The sequence below is a fragment of the Danio rerio genome, chromosome 19 (assembly GCF_049306965.1).
Source record: "Danio rerio strain Tuebingen ecotype United States chromosome 19, GRCz12tu, whole genome shotgun sequence".
Classification (NCBI taxonomy): domain Eukaryota; kingdom Metazoa; phylum Chordata; class Actinopteri; order Cypriniformes; family Danionidae; genus Danio; species Danio rerio.
The window spans coordinates 14,798,902-14,820,231 of NC_133194.1; the positions used below are offsets into that span (position 1 = coordinate 14,798,902).

General features: G+C 35.7%; 1 protein-coding gene across 1 annotated transcript in view; it reads right to left on the bottom strand.

Annotated features, from left to right (window-relative positions):
• The window catches only part of epb41a (erythrocyte membrane protein band 4.1a), a 167,053-nt gene that overhangs the window by 27,269 nt on the left and 118,454 nt on the right, over positions 1–21,330 (bottom strand). The window contains exons 16-17 of the mRNA XM_073931826.1: positions 18,344–18,406; positions 11,415–11,585 (exon numbers count right to left, since the gene is read on the bottom strand). Of these exons, the coding sequence (XP_073787927.1) occupies positions 11,415–11,585; positions 18,344–18,406 (234 nt within the window). The remainder of the gene's footprint in view (positions 1–11,414; positions 11,586–18,343; positions 18,407–21,330) is intronic.

The window sequence follows — 21,330 nt, forward strand, 5'->3', positions numbered from 1 at the left end:
AACAGACCCCAAAGTGGCTAAAGCGGGCCAGATGGATTGAAGCAAAGGCCTTGAGGGTTTTTATGGCGTTGGTGGCATGGCAGACACCTGATTGGTATTATGGTTGGCAGCTGATATTGTTTTGGCAGTGCAAATATCCATCACTGACAGGGAATAAAAACACCATAAAAAACCAGCAGGGTTTGGCGAAATCCCCATAGGATCAGATCAGTGGGCATGTCTGTCACAGAACTAGACTTTGTCACAGCTACTGTAGATCAGAGTTGGCTAAATCCGTAATTAATAATAGGCTGTTTGTGTTTTGTTTTTTATTAAGATTGGGATTCGAGAACTGGTTCAATTTAAAATGATTTTCATTATTGTTTCTGTTAAAGGCTCATGAAACTCTGTATTTTTACTCTTAAAGTCTACATGTAAGATATCGTTATACTCATGTACAGCACACAAGGTTACAAAAACTGAATTGAATGAATATCAGTGAACTGTGTTACAGTCGTCCTTTGACATGTCATAAATGGAGATGTCAACTCAATGTAGATTTTAAATGTAGTTTATTTATAAACTAATTTCGAGAGGATCACTTATTGATCTATGATTGATATGCTTATGACTGATCAGGACATTAGCTAATACACAATTCTGCTATCAGACAATTAAGTCACTATAAACAACCATAGTCTTCATACCACAGACATCTTCGTATTGTGGAATACCCCAGTCCTACCCTATTCCTTCCCTTTTTTTTCTTAGATTGGGTGACACGGTGACCCAGTGGTTAACACTGTTGCCGCACAGCAAGAATATCACCGGTTCCAATCCTTGCTGGGCTGGTTGGCGTTTCTGTGCGGCGTTTGCATGTTCTCCCTGTGTTTGCATGGGTTCCCTGGTTTCCTCAAACCATCCAAAGATATACGTCGTAAGTAAACTGACCAAACCGAATTGGCACCATAGTCAAGTTCCTAGCCAACAGTATTTTTCCTCATAAAGTATTTTGTTTTTAGCCACTAATAAGCGGGGGACTTCTTGAGATCTATCTGATCTCAAACTCCCCTCTCGCCCCAAAAACAAGAGGGAGCCCAGGGCTCGAGGATCTTTTGAGCTCGGGGCTCTCTCTAGCTTACTAAACAAGCTTCTAATCAATCATCAGCTAAGTGTGAACTCTTAAAACCAGGACCAATAAAATAAATAAAACTAAAAAATGACCAGTTATCTAAAAAACAACTGTTAGTAAAAAAAAAAAAGATTGGTTTCTGTGATGTGCACACAAACACCTCTGCTAAAATCTGTAATCTGCATCTGAGAATGTTTTAATGTTTCATGATCCTTTAACATTTTGTCAATTCCAGTTTATACTTATGTAAATACTAAAAAGTTGTTTGTGTGCCACTGAATCTGTAGCACCACAGTCACAAAAACTGTTTTAGTTGAATGTTGGTGGTTTGAATCAATTATGATGAAAGACTGAGATCTGTAAACTACACTATATTGGGAAAAAGTTTTAGGACTCATGTGTATAAAACCAAGCACCTAGCCATGCTGGCTGCTTCTACAAGCAGTTGTGAAAGAATGGATTGCTCTCAGGACCTCAGCAAATTCAAGCTAGTAGAGATATTTCCTCATTACTAAACATTCCAAACTTCACTGTTAGTGGTTTTTTGAACAAAGTGGAAACAATTGATGACAACAGCAACTTAGCCATGATGTGATAGGTCAAGTAAAATCGCAGAGCAGTGTCAGTGCATTTATATAAACTATATTATTTTACAATAGGGCTGCACGGTTAATCGTATTATGATCACGATAACGATATTTGTGGTCTACGATCAATGATTAAATATCATTGCGATTTTACAGTATAAAGACCAAGCCATTATTTTAATAGGTGGAGTTTACGGATTGCACCGAATCACAAGCATGAAGTGACTGCGTCTAGATTGCAAGTGTTCTTTTTTATTTTTCCAAGGAATGCAGTGTGGATCAGGTAGCCTTTGCTTCTGTTCATTCTAAACCTCCCAAGGTAACACAACAAACCTCATTAACCACCTAATTCATTAGTGGGTTAATGAACGTTTTTCTTTGCATTACTAACATTACTAAACAAGAGAACATTTGTTTTATAAGTGAACTAAATATTCACGGAGATTCAGCCGTTTTTTTCTGATGCCTTTGCCAGTCATAGAGACAGAAAACACTTTAATGTTCCAATGTAAAAAAAGCTATTGCGGCCCTGTTCATGTGGGTATTCAGGTTAGTTTTCCTCAATCTGATGATAATTTTATTATTTACAAGAAAGGAAAAGGAAAGGCTAGCCTATATTCTGCATTAAATAATGAAATAGAGAACTAATTTCCTTTATTTCCGATCAGACCATGTACTTCATTCTGTTTTACAGTTTTAATTTAAGTGAAGGGGACACTACACTGTCAGTGGGCGCCGTCTTTCAGATGAGACGTTAAACCGAGGTCCTGACTCTTTGTAGTCATTAGAAATCTCATGGCACTTCTTGTGAAAGAGCTGGGGTGTAACCCCGGTGTCCTGGCCAAAGTCCCTCTATCGGCCCTTACAATCATGGCCTCCCAATCATCCCCATTCACTGAATTGGCACTATCACAGTCTCTCCACTCCACCAATAGCAGGTGTGTGGTGAGTGCACTGGTGCTGTTGTCCGGTGGCTGCCGTCGCATCATCCAAGTGGATGCTGCACACTGGTGTTGGTGTGGAGAGACCCTCCCCTTCATGATTGTAAAGTGCTTTGGGTGTAGGCCATATACAATAAATGCGCTATATAAATACACATTACATTACATTAAATATGTAGATATGCTTTTTTTTTTTTTTTAAATGACATTCGTTTAACAAATATTTTAGCACATCAAAAGTAATGAAATTACCTGTCTTTTTGGATAAAAACTTTATGCAAAGGATCAGGAATTGAATAAGAGGGCCACAATAGCTTTTTTTACATTGGAACATTGAATACAGTGTTTTCTGTCTACATGACTGGCAAACGCCTCAGAAAAAAAACAGCAGAATCTCCATGATTATTTAGTTAACTTATACAACAAATGCTCTCTGGTTAAGTAATGCATAGAAAAACAATCATTAACCCACTAATGACAGCCACTTTGTGGTGGCTTTTAAGGTGGTTAATGAGGTTTGTTGTGTTACCTTGGAAAGTATATTAATAATTAATTAATAATGACGATTATTCCTTTGTGTGTGTGTGTGTGTGTCATATTCATATATATATATATATATATATATATATATAAATATATATTCAAAGGAATAATCGTCATTATTAATCGTGACGACCAAAACTATTATTAATCATTCAGATTTGACATAATCGTGATTATCATTTTTTTCTGTTATCCTGCAGCCCTATTTCACATAATGACGCACTAAATAATAAAAATAATGTAACATTGTAAAAACAATCTTGCACTACTGCAAGACAGCCATGAACAGCTATGATCTGAAACTGAAATATAGTTAGATGGTCCAATTGCTCAGTGGGCGATGAGGGAAACAATTACAAACTGAACAATGATCTAAACCAAAAAATACTACAACTACAACCTTACTTTGCCATGCAAGGACTTGTTGCAGCTAGTGTAAATAGATCCGCAGGGTTCTATTGTTTTTATTGAAGTGTGTCATAAATTTGCTTTACTTAATTACGTGTGAAAGGAATGTGCTTTCGAAAACTTTGGATGAACATAAAAGAGCCTTAATAGCTTTAGTGTAGTGAGACAATTAATCAAGTAAAATGACAGAATTGGAGTTTGTCAAGTGGCAGTTGAGAGTGTTCAGGTCTGAGACTGGTACATGACGTAATAGGCTTCAGCTGAGGAGGGCCTAGGGGCGAATGGATGTGTCCCTCTCTGGGTTTTTCTTGTTACTCCTGCTTGTGGAGAGGAAGAAGATCGAGGTGGAGACAGAGCTATGGATGAAAGTAGAGGAGGACAGGACTGTGACCCAGGACAAGACTTTTGGAGGAGAGTAAACAAGGGGGAGGGAAGGATGAACAACCATTGAACAGAAGGAACAAGAATGAAAAAAAGGGAGAAAGACAATGAAATGAAGAGGAGGAGGCGTCAGTTTCTTATTGTTTGCTTTAACTTTTTGCTTTTATTTTCCTTTCACAGATACTTTGGCTGTCAGTTAGCTAACAAACTCATGCAGCTTCATTATGCAGTGTAATCCAGCCATGCGATTGGCAGATCAAAGCAGACGTACTGTAAGCTGGCGGTAGCCATTCATAGAGCAGCAGCAGTTGTAAAGGGGCGTGGCTTTGGGAGAGGGTGTGGACAGGGGGTCTATAAAAGCCGTGGGCAGTGTGCAGATTCAGAGAGAGAGGAGATCTCCTACTCTGAGTGGGCCATGGCCTTAGCATCCAGCGGCCATTTGTGCTTCTGCTTGTGACGTTCTTTATCTACATAAAGAAACGTCAAGTCTTTTTGGATGCAGTTGCTTTACAGCCCTGGCAATAATGTTCAAATAAAAGTGCGATTACCTCCGATATACCACCCGTTACTCTGTGTACGGGTAGGAGAGGAGGCGTCTTCACCTGTGCGCAAACGTGTCCAAACACACACACACACACACAAATACACACTGCTTATTCAGTTGACATACCACTTTGTCGGTGAGCAAAGAGATGTAGCAGTGGAATGACAAATTTCTGTAAACCTTGCAAATGTAATTGTTTTTACAAGTCTCTGAACAAATGCAACCAGTAAAAATATAAATGTAAAGGTGCCATATAATGAAAATCTGAATGTACCTGAAGGCATAGCTGAAATGACATATGTACCGTGAGCCTTAAACAACATAATTTCTGATTGTCATGTAAATCTCTTGAGTGTAAAATCAGTCCAACTTAAACAAAATACAAACTTCGATACACTACAAATTTTTGAACTGTTTGATTAGCCACATGTTTCTAATTGAGATTACAACAACGATACATTTTACAGATTCCTTTATTTTAACGTTTTTTTTTTAAGTTACCAAATTTACTTGGTAAGTGAGACTCTTATTTTAAAAACGGGAGAAGCAGGAAGACTAAAGCCAAACAATAGTAAAATCATGGGACTTTACAATCTTTCTTTATGTTGCTAAACGGCATAAAAAAAGACATGGTGGCACCAGTATAAAGAGAAGTTCTTCTCTTTCAGCCTTCAGAATGCACAAAATGTGGGATATACATACACAAAAGGTCTGTTTAACTGTATATTTTGCTAGTTTAAGGTGTATATTGTAAACTTTGTCGAGTATGTTTGTAGTGTTGGGTGATATGGGCAAAAAAATCATATCGCTGTATTTTTAGGAGGAATGACGGTATACAATATCTATTCGGTATTTTCCCATAAATGGTTACTTGATGGTTACTTGAAGCCTTTATTAAAACTTTATTAAACATTTTTTTGAGCAAAATCAAATTCAAACACAGGGGTTTCCCTCCCTGTTTATAAATAAACAGCTGCACAAAATATGTGACAAATAAATATAGTACAGGTTTTTCTCCTGCTAAAACATGTTTCACAACATTTGAAATTATTTTTAAAAAATGATAAATGAATACAGTACAGTTTTTTTTCCTGCTTAACATTATACACAGCACTTCTGTGCTGTTTTGCAGATAACAAAGTAAACAGAACCATATAAATCATAGCTATATTGTCAGAGGAAAAAAAGGAACACACTTAAATAGTAACACAACAAAAAGTATTGTAGGATAGATAAGAACCACTTTGAATGTAAATATGAAACAGTATTTTATGTCACAATTACAGTGTTGTTATAAGCAAATCCTGTATATCACAGTTGTGTGATGTATAAACAGCAATTAAATCAGCTGTATTTTTTTTTTAGTTACACATTTACTTGTATAAATTGTGCACAATTACTAAACAGTGCACATATTGAAGATATCTAAAGTTTAAAGATATATTATTTTCAGTCGATCCTACAAAAAATCCAAAATTTTTCTTTTGTTTTGTTTTGACTTAACTTGTTAAATATTAAATAAGGAGATGAAAATGAATTGACTATAAATATAAGAAGTAACGAAATTGTTTCAGAGTACTGTGATGAAATGCTGGTTAGGCATATAAATGTAAACTGTCATTATAACAGAGCAGAACGCAGAGCTAAATGTGTTATAGCGTAAATGTAAAGAAGAAACCGTGGTGTAATAAATACTGAACTTATAATCAGTGAATATGAGGTGGTTTCACTTTCGAAATGCAGCATAAATTCCTTCAATTTTGGCATTTTTAATTCTTTTGAACACATTCAGGTGATGCTTGTCAATTTGACAAAGCTTCTATGTTTGTTCTTGCTGTCAATTGCGGAAGAAATGATCGATAAAAGATTTCTGATAAACCGCTGTGACAGCTGCTGGCGCTGTGTGACGTGCGTGCACAAGAGGGGGAATCAGATTTATCCGGGAGTCAGATTTCAATACAACACCGGATAATACAGGATAAAACCGACTGTATTGGATAATACTGCATAGTGTTGGGGAATTATAGCGATATATCCCCAGAACTTGATATACCGCCCAGTCCTGTATGTTTGTAATGAGGCAACAAACACATGTAAACTGCTGAGTATAAGTGTTCAATGCATATCTATGCATCATGTCATATCACTCAGCTCTTACTGTAATTTTCTCGAGATAAAGGATGTCAGTCAACATTAAAAAAATGCATGTTTTTGCAGAAGTTGATAATAATTCCTGCCTGTGTTTTCAATGCAATCTCATAGCAATTCGTAACTTTTTAATTCAGTGGCTAATTCGTATGAATTTATACGATCTAATTCATACAATTAAGTATGATTTGCACATCATCCAATGATGGTTGGTTTTAGGGGCGGGGTTGGATGCCACGCCTCCTTTTTAAAACATTTTTATACGACTAAACTCGTACAAATTAGACACTAAACTGACAAAACGTAGAGTACGTTTTCTCGTGAGATCAGGCTGGTGTTTCATGTATGTTACAATTTCTAAATACAACTCTGAACATATCTCTGGCTGTCCCTTTTGTTGAGTAAGCAAAATGGTGGCTAGTTAAAAAGATTTAACAAGGCATATACTCAGTTCATTAAAATAATTTTTGACAAATGAAGTATGATTATTTTATATGTGTAGTAGCATCTCAGAGTACATCATGTTGTGTGTGTATGAGAAAGAGAGAAGGTAAGAGAGAGGAACACTGAGCTGTGGAGCATCATAGCAAAGCTCATTAATATTCACAACTGTTCTAAATATGTCTGTCAGAATGGCCGAGTGGTCTAAGGCACCAGACTCAAGATGTTCTAGCCTTCTCAAAATAATGAGATGTCTGGTCTCCAACTGGAGGTGTGGGTTCATAGCCCATTTCTGACAACAGAGCTTTAAATTGATTTGACATCCGCTGCGTAAAACATATGCTGGAATAGTTCATTCCACTATGGTGACCCCTGATAACAAAGAAATAAAGCCAAAGGAGAATGAATGAATGATTGAATGTTCTAAATATGACCAATCCTGAGCTTCTGATTCTATGGGTCTTTTTTGTGTTACTTTCTAAACCTTCATGACTTCCTTTCTTCTATGTAACAGAAAAGGAGAATTATTTTGTTAACTGCATGACTTTGCAATACTGGAATTCTGCATGGGTCATATCAATGTATTTCCCAACCTTTCTACCATTTCCCACAGAGACTAATTGAATGAAATTGTGTTCTATAGAAGAAAAGAAGTTTGACTCCCATGAGAGGTTCCCATAACTCAGAGTGGTTTTAACAGGCTGTCAGAAGAAGCATTTAGATCCAGAGATCAATTCCTGAATTTTTTTACTGCCTGTCACATCAAACAGACAGTGACTAGCAACTGCATCGTACTTTACAAGTACATTTTGAGCCTCTTACAACACACATGGCTAGTCTTCAGTAGACCTTTGTTTCAACATAAACTAATGTCGACTGCAATTCAGTGTAGTTTTTTATTTTATTTTTAAAGGTTTCACAGATGAAAGTTGTAATAGTTATTGGCATAGCTGAATAATAATAATTCAGTACATAAAAATGACATACTGTGAGGCCTCAAACACCACCGTTTCCTTCTTTTCATGTCAATCGGTAAATCTAAATAAAACAAAGACTGTGACCATCCACACGGGATTATTATTATGCATATTTTGAAATTGGTTTTAAAGAGTAAAGGAGCAGTTTTGTGAAGCAGGCAGGAGTGTTCATAACTCATCCGGACGTAAAATGCAGGATATAAGAAATATACATTTCTACAATGCCACCCCAAAGAGGCATAAGGTCTGTTAAAAACGTACTGTATATAATCTTTTTATGCACCTTTGTAATGAATACAATGTGTTTAATGAATGCAAGTGTTTAATGTTGTGTCATATAACTCAGCTTTTACCGTTATTTTTCTGGAATGAAAGGACACCAATAAACTTTATAAAACTCTGTTTATGCAGAGGTGGATATTATTTATTGCTTCTGTTTTCAGATATGTTAAACCAGGGTGTCCAAAGTCCTAGATGCCCGTTGTCCTACTGAGTTTAGCCCCAACTTGCTTCAACACGCTAGCAAGGAAGTTTCTAGTATATCTATTTTGTTTGATTAGGGTCAGAGCTAAACTCTCCAGGAGACCAGCCATCCAGGATCAAGTCTGGACACCCCTGTGTTAAACCCACAAAATAAAACTCTAAATACATCTCTGTTGGTACGTTTGTCAAGTAAATTTATCATTTAGCCTATATTTCATACACAGCACAACTCAGGAGCAAACTAGGTCACTATGGTGGCTTGAACATAGCTCACTCACTCATTCTAGCTAAAATAATCATCTCTATCACAACAGTTAAGCTACAGTCATTTAACAAGGAATGAACTATTTGTTCAAATATTTTTGGATAACTGAAGTATGATTATTTTCACATGACTAAAACATATTAGGGGTAATTCCTGTGGTTCAAAATTGACTTGTAAAAGCATTTCTGGAGAGTTTTTGCACTTACCTAAGCCACATACTTTCTATGTAGATATCGTAGAGCAATTTCATATATTGTATCGATGCTTTCTATGGCACCTTTAACTTAATTTTAATTTTAAATCTAACCCTCCATTTATTCAACTAAACAAACATTTTATTCCATAAAAGTAAAACATTACAAACTTACTGTACCAGGGATAGACGGGCTTAACTATAAAGTGCAATTTTTTATTTGTTTGGTATTTATTTACAAATATCTGAATCAGATGACAGTACAGCAATAGAAGGTAAATTTAAATGATAAAGAAAATGCAAATAATGGTGCAGCAGTCTCCAAAATGAATAAACTATGTGAAAAAATGGTTGAAAACCTTTGTTAATCCAAAAAAAAAGATAAAAAGTCAGAAACAGATATAACAAAAAAAAATCTTGTGTACACGCAGCTAAGCAAAAAAAACAAAAAAACATTTAAGCAGCCAGACTTCGCAAAACCCTATAAAGACTTCTACAGTACCTCAAAAGTGCTTATAGACTATTTTAATTTGGTGATGTCATTGGCCCATAAGCATTTCCTGCTTGCTATCAAACTATTTCAGTAGAGTCTGACTGCAGATTTGCACTTGCACCTCCAGGCTTGCACGCTCGGACTTGCACGCTCAGGCAACCGTCCTCTGCAAGTGACGTAATTTATAATCGCCACCTGTGTCCACTTGCATGAAAGTTCTTTGGTAATTTAACTTAAGCGTGTCCCTGAGGTGTAAAAATCTCTGAGGTAACGGATTTCACTGAGATCGTTGCTTATCTGTCACCCTTACCCAAGTGCCTTTTTTTCTAAGCATTTCACTGTGGTTTCTGACAACATACGGCGACGGGTGCCACAGTTGTTATAGTTACGTAAACAGATCGTAATGAACCACGAATTAGAGGTTTGCATTCCCGCGGCTGTACCGCGGGAGCCGCAGGACCCTACCAGATTTCTGTGGAACCGGAATACATTTCTGAATAAATGGCGGGAGCGGTCGGTAACTGGTTTAATTTTGGACGGGAGCGGGCGGTCTAACAATATCGCTACTGACTCCCGAGTGAGCGAGCACGCGTACTTATGTGTTGAATGAGAGAGCGTGATGCTGTGTTTAGCTTGTTTGTTGCTGTGTATGTGTGTGTGTGTGTAAAGAGAGAGATGATGCCTATGTGTGTGTGTGTGTGTCACTTGCTTGGTGCTTATGTCTGTTTGTGTGTGTGTGTGTTTACACAGACAGCTTGTTATAGGCTGTCTGGACTCTGTATAGCTGGGTGGTTTTCGGTTTTGTTCTCCACCCGCTCATTACTGGGAACAGGCACGGCGCGTAGAAAACAGGGGCGGGTCAGATAGCAGGACAACAAATGTTGAATAAAAGAGGGAGCCGTCGGGTTTGGGCCAAAATCTGGCGGTAGCAGGATTCAAAATTTTGTCCTGCGCAGATCTCTATCACAAATGGCTCACAACAGCTCTGCAGTAATGTTACACATCATCTGTGCCGCTTTCTTTCTGTTATGCGAGTCGAGACGTTCCCTTAACCAGTCGATTTCAACGTTATGTTTGGAGAACCTATAAATCTGGGCTGGGATCATGTATAAACTGTGATTTCATATGGATGCACTCCTGCACAGACGTGCTAACTTATTAAGAATAGTTATAAAGAATAGTTTCCCAAGTCGTTCAAGAATCATTGCTGTAAGTCCATAATATGTATCTGTTAGATGTAATACCACAACTTCAAAAAACTAAAATTCAAATTTGTCTAGTGTTTTTTATTCATAACTGTGGAAGAATACTAAAATTTAGTTGATATAAATAATAAGCTTTGCTGGTGTGAATGTTAATAGTAGCCTGCTTTGGTAAATTTACATCCAGCATATAATCATATGATGAATATGCTAACTGCTTTTCATGGGGGGGAACAGGTGCAGGTGTCGATTGTAAATGACGTCACTTGCATAGGAAGCGTGGGTGAGCGTGCAAGCCCGAGAGTGCATGCTGAAGATGGAAGTTCTACTCTGCAGCCAGACCCTTCTCAACTATTTCATAACTGCAACAAGAGGCAATTCAATCATAACTCAGTTAAACCAGCTATCATAACATTATTTATCAATATGTGGCTCTTTCTGGATTCTCAGAAGCTATAGAAATTAAAAATGTAAAACAGGAAATACATTCAGACCATTGTTATTGTTTACGTCCCTCAAAATGGTCTATAGTGTCATCCTTATATCTAGCCAACAACATAATTTTTAGCACACTTGTGCCTGCAAATCAGCATGAATCTATTGCGCAAGCCAGGCAATTTTCAGTCTATTTCTTCGAGCGAAGTACATACAAAACAGACTAAAATCCAACATTTAGAACTTCAACTCTGGTACTCACGTCTGGCTGCATCTGGCCGTTGATGCTGGCTGTGCGGAAGGGCGAGTGAGTGGACAGACGCTTGTCCCACTCACTGGGCCGTGGTTCAGGCACCGACTCCATGAAGCTTCGCTTGAGCTCACTGATACTGGTGTGATGACGCATGATTTCTGTCTGTGTCTTATCCACGTCCTGAGAGTGAAAGAGAGATCCAGGAGGAGAGAGAGTATACCAAGACGGTCAAAAAAAAAAAAAAGACAAGAAGAAAGCGGAGGAAAATTTTGGAAGCCGATAGCAAAATTGGGATAAAAACAGGAAGGTGAAGGACAGATGAAGAGATTAAGAGAAAGCCCAATGAAGACATATCATTAGTTTGATTATCAAACATGAATCACTATATTAAATCTAGGGTTGGGAATCAAGTTAATTAAACAAAATGCAATAGAGCTGGAAAATCCTAAGATGTTCAGTTCTTTTAATGATTGTTGAATGTTCATAGATTTTATTTGGTCTTGGTTGTTAGTTTGTATTCTGAAAGAAATTACAAAAAATTGCAACACATTTTTATTGCTGTTGCTTATCGCATGCAACAACATGAACTTAAACATGAACATTTCGATAGATTAATCAATTTGATCACATTTTTTGCAAATATAGAATTATTAATTGAGATTGAATGTGATTTAATTTACTGTGATTTTTGAAAATAAATAACAATTCAGACAGATTAACAATGATAATTCATTTTATTTATTTCAGTTTTTGTTCAATTTTTAGTGCAATTTAAAGGGTTAGTTGAACCAAAATGAAAATTCTGTTATTAATTACTCACCTTCATGTTGTTCCAATCCCCATATACCTTTGTTTATCTTTAGAATACAAATGAATATATTTTAGATGAAATGCGAGAGCTCTCTGACACCATATAGTCAGCAATGTCAGCAATGTTTCAGAGTTGTTTAAAGTTCAGAAAAGTAAGAAACAACTTTGTTGGAACATTTCATGTAACTTCTGTGATTCTGTGAACTGAAATCATACAAAGATCCAAGAACAGGTACCAAAAAAAAAAAAAAAAGATTAATTAGGCAATATCTTCTTAATCACATCAGTTCAGGATTCATGTTTATATGCGCACTACAATGTATTTGCCATTAGATTTACAACACGCACACATCATATTGCCCATAGAAAACATGCACCCTGACCTGATATGGAAGACATGGGTGGAATAACATGAGGGCGAGTACTTAATAATTTTCATTTTTGGGTGAACTAACCCTTTAAAACTTAGAATACTAAATAAATATTTACTGAATGATTATTTATTCACATTATTGACCAAAACCAAAAGCTTACTAAATGAATGCATATGCATTGGTAGGATTTGTAAGTGATGCTTCAAAATAGTTTTTGAATCATTACATCACCAGTTTAATATTGGTTTAAACTCAATATGCATGATTCACAGAATGATTTTATATTTTACATATATTTACATAGTTATTTAAATCATTGAGAACCAAAATCATTACATTATGATTCCCATCCCTAGTCACATCAACTAAGTACATATGCAGATCAGCCATAGCCCACCAAGACACATATCTCTTTTCAACTTTCACTGTCTTCTAACTGCATTATCTCCTCTTTTGCATCATCCATGGTCTGATTTGTCTGCCATCATCTATCTCAGGAGCATCGGGTAATCAGCTATGCTTAGACAGTATGACACTATGAATATTCATGTCATAGAGAACGCTTTGTGATTCCCAAAAAACAAACGGTGCTCGAGCGTACAGACAGATTGTGATTAATGAGATCGAGAGACAGACAGACCTTTAATCTCAGCTGATCTTTATTCAAATAACTGCAGAAAACAGGTGAGAGTTTGGAACAGATTTGTGTCTCGGTGCCCAAGAACATCTGCAAGGATGAAATGCTCTCATGAGAAACCAGCCTTCATAGTCTACTTTCCCTGACTTCAGACAGACAGATGCCTCGAAAATTAATTGGCAAAAGGTTTGACTTTCTCCTCCATAAGAAATAGTAACATTACAAGCTACAGTATGTGCATTAAAATGTGTTATATTTTGTAGTTTTAAATTAATTAGTTAAACTGATAAACACTGTTATATATTTAAAAGAAACTGCAACTTTATGTTGAAATCTAAAGAGCTACACCTAGACAATATTTTAAATTACTGTAAGTGTTTCAGGGATCCATTTAAAGTGTTTTTGATGGAAACACTTGTGAACACATTGAAATTAAACATCCTTATGTAAATATAATATGTCAACAAACGCATTTGACATAAGAGTTAAATAAAGAATGTTCTTTGTCCAGGGTCTGTGATATTTTCCTTTATAAGTTATATCTGATAAAATCGTCAATGAGTTTGTTTAAATAATAGCTATAGTACATCAATTATGCTTTTTTTGCATGAACAATAAACAAGAACATTTGAATAAATTCTGTGCGCAGCATATAATAGTACACCCCTTTTGGAAGATAATTGCTTTCTCCATTACTCAGTAAATAAAGGCCTGTGCACAATGAGACTTTTTTTGCTCACGTTTTCCATCGTCGTTTAACACCTCGTTACTAAATAAAGGGCATCAATGTGATCGAGCACACCAACACGCAAAACGCCAGAGGCAAAAGTGTCATTTTTGAAAAACACCTCATGCTTGTTTTTTTTTTTTTTTTTGATGTGCCGCGTCAAAACCTTCTCCACCAATCCGATTGCCACTTTTGTTCACGTGCACAAAGCTGCTGAAGTTACAGTAAACAGCGCTTGGAGGCGCGCAAGCGCAAAATGTCAATGCTAGCGCACACTGAAGAAGATGCCCAGTGCCAATATGAATGTGGAGCTGCTTGTTGCTCTGGTGAACAATAATCATTTCTTCACCGCTAGAGCTGGAGCAGCTACTTGAACTATCCATAACAAGCGTGTCAACTTGTCTTCTTCTTCTGTGTTACAAGCGGGTGTCAGAAGCTTAAAGTTGTGTAGCGCCATCTAACGTCAAGGAGTGATTTTGCATACTCTTCTGCTAGATGCCAGTTAAAATTGCTTGGGTATGAATCCGGAAAAAACATCTTGTAAAACGCTGATGATAATCGCAAACAAAAAGCGTCTCGGTGTGTACGAGCCTTTAGGACAAAATATATTGATGCATTTTTACAACTATATTCTTTAAACTAAAAGTTTGGTTCTATTTTACAAATGGTTTCCATGTCTGTGGTGTTGCAGCTGAAACAACAGCATAAACTACTATGACTTCGATCAGGTGCTGATACAGATGTGGCCACTGAAAATTTCTTCATGTGTAATGCTGTGATTCGTGCAGGTGTCGCAAGGAAAAAACATTTTTCCATTAACGGGCCTGTGTGAGCAAACGCCCCCCAAATCGAACAACCCACCCAGGGGTGCGTATCCGAAAATCATTATTAGCCAACTAAGGTAGCAAGTTCCATCGTTATAAAATATATAAGGAAAAAAAAAACACAGCTACTGTTTAGTTTATTCAATAAAACACTCTATAGGCTAAGGTTCTTATTTGTGCTTAAGATTGTTGTATGTTTCTCTGTTCAATTTAAAGGTGTTGCATAAAATAAAAAAGTAGTTTTCATTTAATAAGATATTTCTTTGCTGTGTCCTCCTTGTTGTTTCAATAATGCATCATCATTTTTACACCACATTAAAGACACAGCAGCCAGTAACTTTCAGTTGTTGAGTTTTTGTCACATTTAAAAGATGTGTTTGTGCATGAAACGTGCGAATTTAAAAGCAAGGGTCTGAGAGACCAGGCGAAAAAGCGCTCGCTTCACAGCTACGTCGATGCCGCGAGCAGCTGGTTTTCTTTCTTTCTTTATTTATTTTGGAGATAGTGAACACATATTTGTATTTAAATATGACTACAACAGAAAGACATAAAACTTTACAAATTACATTTTGTCTACATTTGTAGGTTCAACACAATAGTGTCATATTTGATCTAGATAAAATAGCCCTAGCTATATTCAAATCATTTAAAGAATTACACTTTTACTGTGCTCTACTTAGTGATACATGTTACCAGTATGAGTTTGCATAGACATTTATTGCCGTACTGAATGCAGCAGCAGACAGTTTACCTCCGATTTTGAAAATAAAATCGCTAACATACAATTTAAACTTAAACATTAGAACTGTGCAAACCAATAATACTCAACATGTACTTTTAATAAAGCTAAAGAGTTTTGCTATATATGAATTAGATTATAAACCAGTTCATTTCATTGGGATTGCGTTGTATTATTTAGCGCTTCTGAAGGGCTGATATTTAAACAATTCTATAGTATCACTTCTGGTGCGGCAAATTGCTTGTTTCTTTAATCTTTTCACATCATGTGTGTTAGGACACAGTGAAAGAAAGAAATAATTTAAGGCGAGATTGGAGATTTTTCTGAGAAATTTGTTATGGTGTACTCATTTATGCTGGGCACTGTGCATCTATCTGTTGATATCTAATATACTGTAAGGTATATTATAATTCACTGCATATGCTGCAAAGTTATTCTGTTCTTAAATCTATTTTTTAAGAAGAGGAGGTAGCTGGGGTGGTATTCATGTGAGCATTTCACAAGATTAAATAAACTATTTAAGCTCCAGTGTGAACAAAGCTTCAGACATGAGTCAAATGACATAGTTCTGATTCATAAACATACTGTACAACAAACTAGTCTATTTTGTCTACATCTAATCTACTAAATTAATCTCATGACATCATAATTAGATATTTGACACATGTCTGTTAATCAACAATAGCATAACATGGAACATTGCTTAGCTCAAACAGCAATCTTAAACACTATACATAAGAACGGTATATGTGATGGAGACAATATGTTGATCAAGATACAGAGGTCACAGGGTTAAAGAAGAGGTCATGGGTGGATGAAGAGGTTATTGTCACAGAATCCATTTAAGACTCATCAGATTTTACAAAAACAACAGTGACAACAGTGGAAACAGTCTTTATAGTAATAATGTAAATATATGACTGGGACAGGCTGCACAATCTGTATTACATGTAACACTGTAAATCCATAATATCATAATCATGTGATATTATAACAAATATATTGGTAAAAACATGCATTAATATCTAAATGTACAGCCAATGAATATAAATAAATATAGTAAATCAGCAGATTTGAGTATGCACAATATATGGGCTTGTCACACTGTGTTTAGCCCAGGGGTGTGCGACATTTATAGTCAATATTAGCTAACAACTTATTTACGCAAAAAGTATGATTGCATAGGTTTTTGTTTTCATAAGATGATGTACATTTGTTAAATACTATCACACATGAATAGTTTTATAAATAATTATAAAGATACAACAAACTAGTTTTTGGAGTCTACTTTAATAATCTAAGCACATGTGAGTGTAAGGACCAGTACACTTCCAGCAAAGTCCTATTTAATTCTTAATTTGAGGACAAAAAGAAACTTGAAAAGATAAACTGCCGAGAGCGAGGAGTTGCAGTGTTCAAAAAGCAATATACCACTACTCATTATTTTTGAAAGTCTTTTTGACCTCAAACAGAATAACATAAAACTTAAAAACTAATATAGTTTTTTTTTTTTGTATTTGAAAGATATTTGTGTGCTGCTGTGCATCCCCGTGTATGTCATAAGTAATGTGCATGCAGGTTCTGGACCTATTATATCTTTATCTTAAATTATATCTTATTACATCTCTAAAAATTATATTATATCTTAAAAAAATTTTAAAAATGTAAAAATTATTATTATTTTTTTTTTAAAACTAAAAAATGCTTGCTTCGCACCTGGCACTACATTGCACCTAGTGTATGATAGGGCCCATTATGGCACTACAAATTAATATTAACCAGGTCAAGTGTTATTGTTTTTCGTCAGATTTGCAGACAAAATTAAGTACATAAAGCCGGTGCGGAACATTTTTGCCTGACTGATCCATTTTAACACTAGCTTCATTTTGAGTAAATCACTCATTAAGCCCTATGATGGGTTTTAGTGTAACGTAGTTATTTGTCACAGGCCAAAAGCACTCTAGTTTAAATATCATATGGAAAAAATCTCCAAATATTCTGAGATATAATTTTTGGAATATCGTACACCCCTGGGTCAACAACTATTTTTAAACCTATATTAAACTGTAAATAATTTCAGTGACTGAGAGATACTACAAAGAAAACAGGTTATCTAGATATAAGAGACAGTATTATTCCTTTTTTAAGTACAAGCAGATGAATGTGTTAAGTCTTCTGACAGTCCTGCAGTGGTCCAATCAATAGTACTGATCTGTTTAACATGATGTCAATTTGCAGGCCAACCAAGGCTAATAGTGACCATTCTTCCATTTAATAATCATGGATAAAGTATGACCAAATAAATAAGAGCCACATAACTCTAACAATAATAAATAAGTGTAAAAAGCCCATTAGAAATCTTAGAAAAGAGTAGCCATAGAGTATACTGTTAGCCATAGAGTATACTGTTAAAAAAGTAAATTAAAGCATTCATGCTAAGAGCCTAACATGCTATAAATGTGCCAGTGCTTCAATAAAATAATACTTAAAAAAAGCCAACAAAATCCAATCCAACTACTTACACTACCGTATTTTTGGATTGAATTGATTTTGTATGAACCAAAAATAAAATAAAATAAAAATCCCAATCATATATTTAAATAAACCGTGCTATAGAAGCAAATGATAAATAGAAGTGAGTACTTGCATTACAGTTAGTGAGGTAAATAGTGCATGCCAAGCCTTTAGGGTTAAGCTACAAAACAAAACACAAAAAAAAGAGTGCGTGGTGAGAAGAATGAAGAAAGAAACAAGATGAAACAGAATCTCATGCAGTGAGACGTGCGGCAGCAAAAAAACAAGACATTTCCAAAGTTTCCATACAAACCTCCAACATTAAATTGCTATGTCTGATATAAATAGTTTCGCCCTCAATTTTCTTTGCTCTTTTCTGTGAAGAACAGAGGACAAAAAGGAGTTGGCAGTGTTTGAATGTAGATAAAGTTGTGAAATGTTTCTTGGCTTATTTTTAAGGTTTGATCTTCGGTTGCATTCTTTGTGTAGGGAAGTGGAGGGATGAGGACAACTCAAATATGGATGAACAACAACAGCCGCAGCTAGACAGAGGGCAGAGGTCGAAGGTCAGAGGTGACTGAGAGGTCAGGGATAATTGTGCGATGGGTAAAGTTATGAAAGTGTAATGAAATCAGTTTTTCCTTGCAGCATGGGTAATCCACAGGTGTTATTAAACACTGATCCATTTGTTTGAGCATCCTGACCAACATAACCAAGCAACCATGAATCAACCGATGTAAACTATAAAACTAAATAAACAATAATAATATATGAATACCAAAGCATATAGAATAACGTAATGTTTCTCAACAATGTTCCTGGAGGACCACCAACACTACATGTTTTGGATGTCTCCTTTGTCCGTCACACCCATTACATGTCTTTCAGTCTCTGCTAATGAGTTGTTGATCTGAATCAGGTGTGCTTAGTTAAAGAGACATGTGCTGCGTCCCAATTCACATACTATCAATCTAAATAGTATTCGAAAATATAATCAGTATGTCCCAAAGCATAGTATGTAAAAAAAGAGTATGCCAAAGGCTCCAGGATGGTTAACAATTCAAGAGTAGAAGCGCCCATACTCTAAACCAGTGGTTCTCAAACTTTTTTCATCAAGTACCACCTTAGAAAAAATTTGTCTCTCCAAGTACCACCAAAATGAGTAGTATTGAAATACAGTAGCGTAGTAGGCTCAGTAAAGCAGCTATATATGGCTAAGGCTATATGTCATATATGGCATATTATATACATCATTTTTGGTTAACTTTGAAATGTGTAAAGCATGTACAAGACATATTTCATTCCTCCGTGTACCACTAGAAGGAAGCCTGCGTACCACTAGTGGTACACGTACCACAGTTTGAGAACCACTGCTCTAAAAGATAATATAGCCCACAATACATAGCACATTGGATGTGAATTTGCACGTCCAAACTCAGATAAAAAGTGTAAACAAACTACAAAAATGGAGGACATTAGACACCAACTGTCAATTAGAGAGGCTTCGGTAAAGTTGTTTAAATGACTGATAATCTAGCCAACTGGACCATATTTAAACCCTGTTTTCCATGTTATATTTCATCTGCAACAACAATGTGAACTTAAATTAAGATTTGTTTGGACATTATCGTCTGAATGCATTACCAGCCAAATACCTGAGGAGATGCCCCTGCATGAAAGACTCACAAATGGCAGATTTTCCTGCTGCTGCTTCTTCAATGAGGTAGTTAATTAAATATGAAAGAAATGTGAATGATGTGTTGAGATGATTGACAGGGGACGTAACTAAGCAACGTAACAATTTGTTAACGTGGAAGTAGTATTTCTTATAGCTTGCATACTCTTCTGTTACATACTCAAAAGTATATACTTTTCCTTCACAAAAAAGTACATACTTTTAGGGTGTAGTATAAGTATGTGAATTGGGACGCAGCAATGGAAATGTGCAGAGCTGGTGATCCTCCAGGAACAAGGTTGAGGAACACTGAAATAAGCATAATAATTGTGTAAGCACACTGCTAGTCAAAGTTTTGGACACACATGACAATTCCTTTTTCTTAAAATCTTAAACTGCAAGCATTTTAAAGGTTCATATTTTTTAACAAACATATAATTAAAAAACACGTACATTTATACAAAAAGCATTTAATATAAATATATATATATATGTATATATATATATATATATATATATATATATATATATATATATATATATATATATTTTCACACCAGAAAAAATATATTTTCATAATAATAGAATTAAATAAAATAATGGAATGAAAATTTACAATCCCCCTTAACAACCTCTCTATATCATATATTGTAGATATATCCCTGCACTCTTAGCCCAGTTTGCAATTCATGGCAGAAAAATAAAAAGGTCAGAGGGTCACATTCACAAACAGTGCATAGTCCATTCATTTTTGTGTGAAAGCTTTTACACAGACAGCGTAATTTATAAATGATTAGGATATAATTTAGAACTCAAGACACACACGACAAGTGTTGGTCTTAGAAACATGAAATTTATATAGTATGTTCAGTGCTTCCCATAGATTTGAAATATACCTGTGGTGGTAGCCAGATTGAAACACACCATTGACCTACATCACATAAACAGTTAACTATATGCGACAAACAAAACATAATGATTTTATCTATGACGACACTGTCATGCACTGTTTCTCTTCAATGGGTTAAAGTTTAAAAAAGAAAAAAATCCATATTTCTGATACTTTTATGCTATTCAGGAGCAATGCGCACTTACTGACAAGTAAAATCTAGTTTAAGGCAAACTTAAATGCCAAAGCATTTTAGATATGTATATAAAATAGCTTATGTAATATAGTCTAAAGCAGAGCCGGCCCGTGGCATAGGCAGTATAGGCAAATGCTAAGGGCGCTGTACATCCAAGGGGGCGCCAGAAATGAATTAAGTTGGTTTTGTTTTTGATATTCCTGACACATTCAGTGATATACAGCAATAACTCAAAAACCTCTTACCCTAAAAAAGATCTAAAGTGTGTTTCCTACAAAAAGACAGGCTGCTTATGTTTCACAGCTGTCTTTTTCTTTTTTTCGCTCGACATTACGAGCACTGCTCCGTTTAGCTGGGAGAGCTCGCGCGGAGTATAGCTCTCAGTAAGGGGCCGTCGGAAAAGTGCTTTTTTTTTTTTTTCTCTGTTTTTTGCTCTGTTTTTTTTTTTGCATGATTTATTTTAAACAAAACTAATTTTCTCTTAAATGAGCACAAACAGTTACTAAAGTAGTCAAATGCTTCATTCATTCATTCATATGG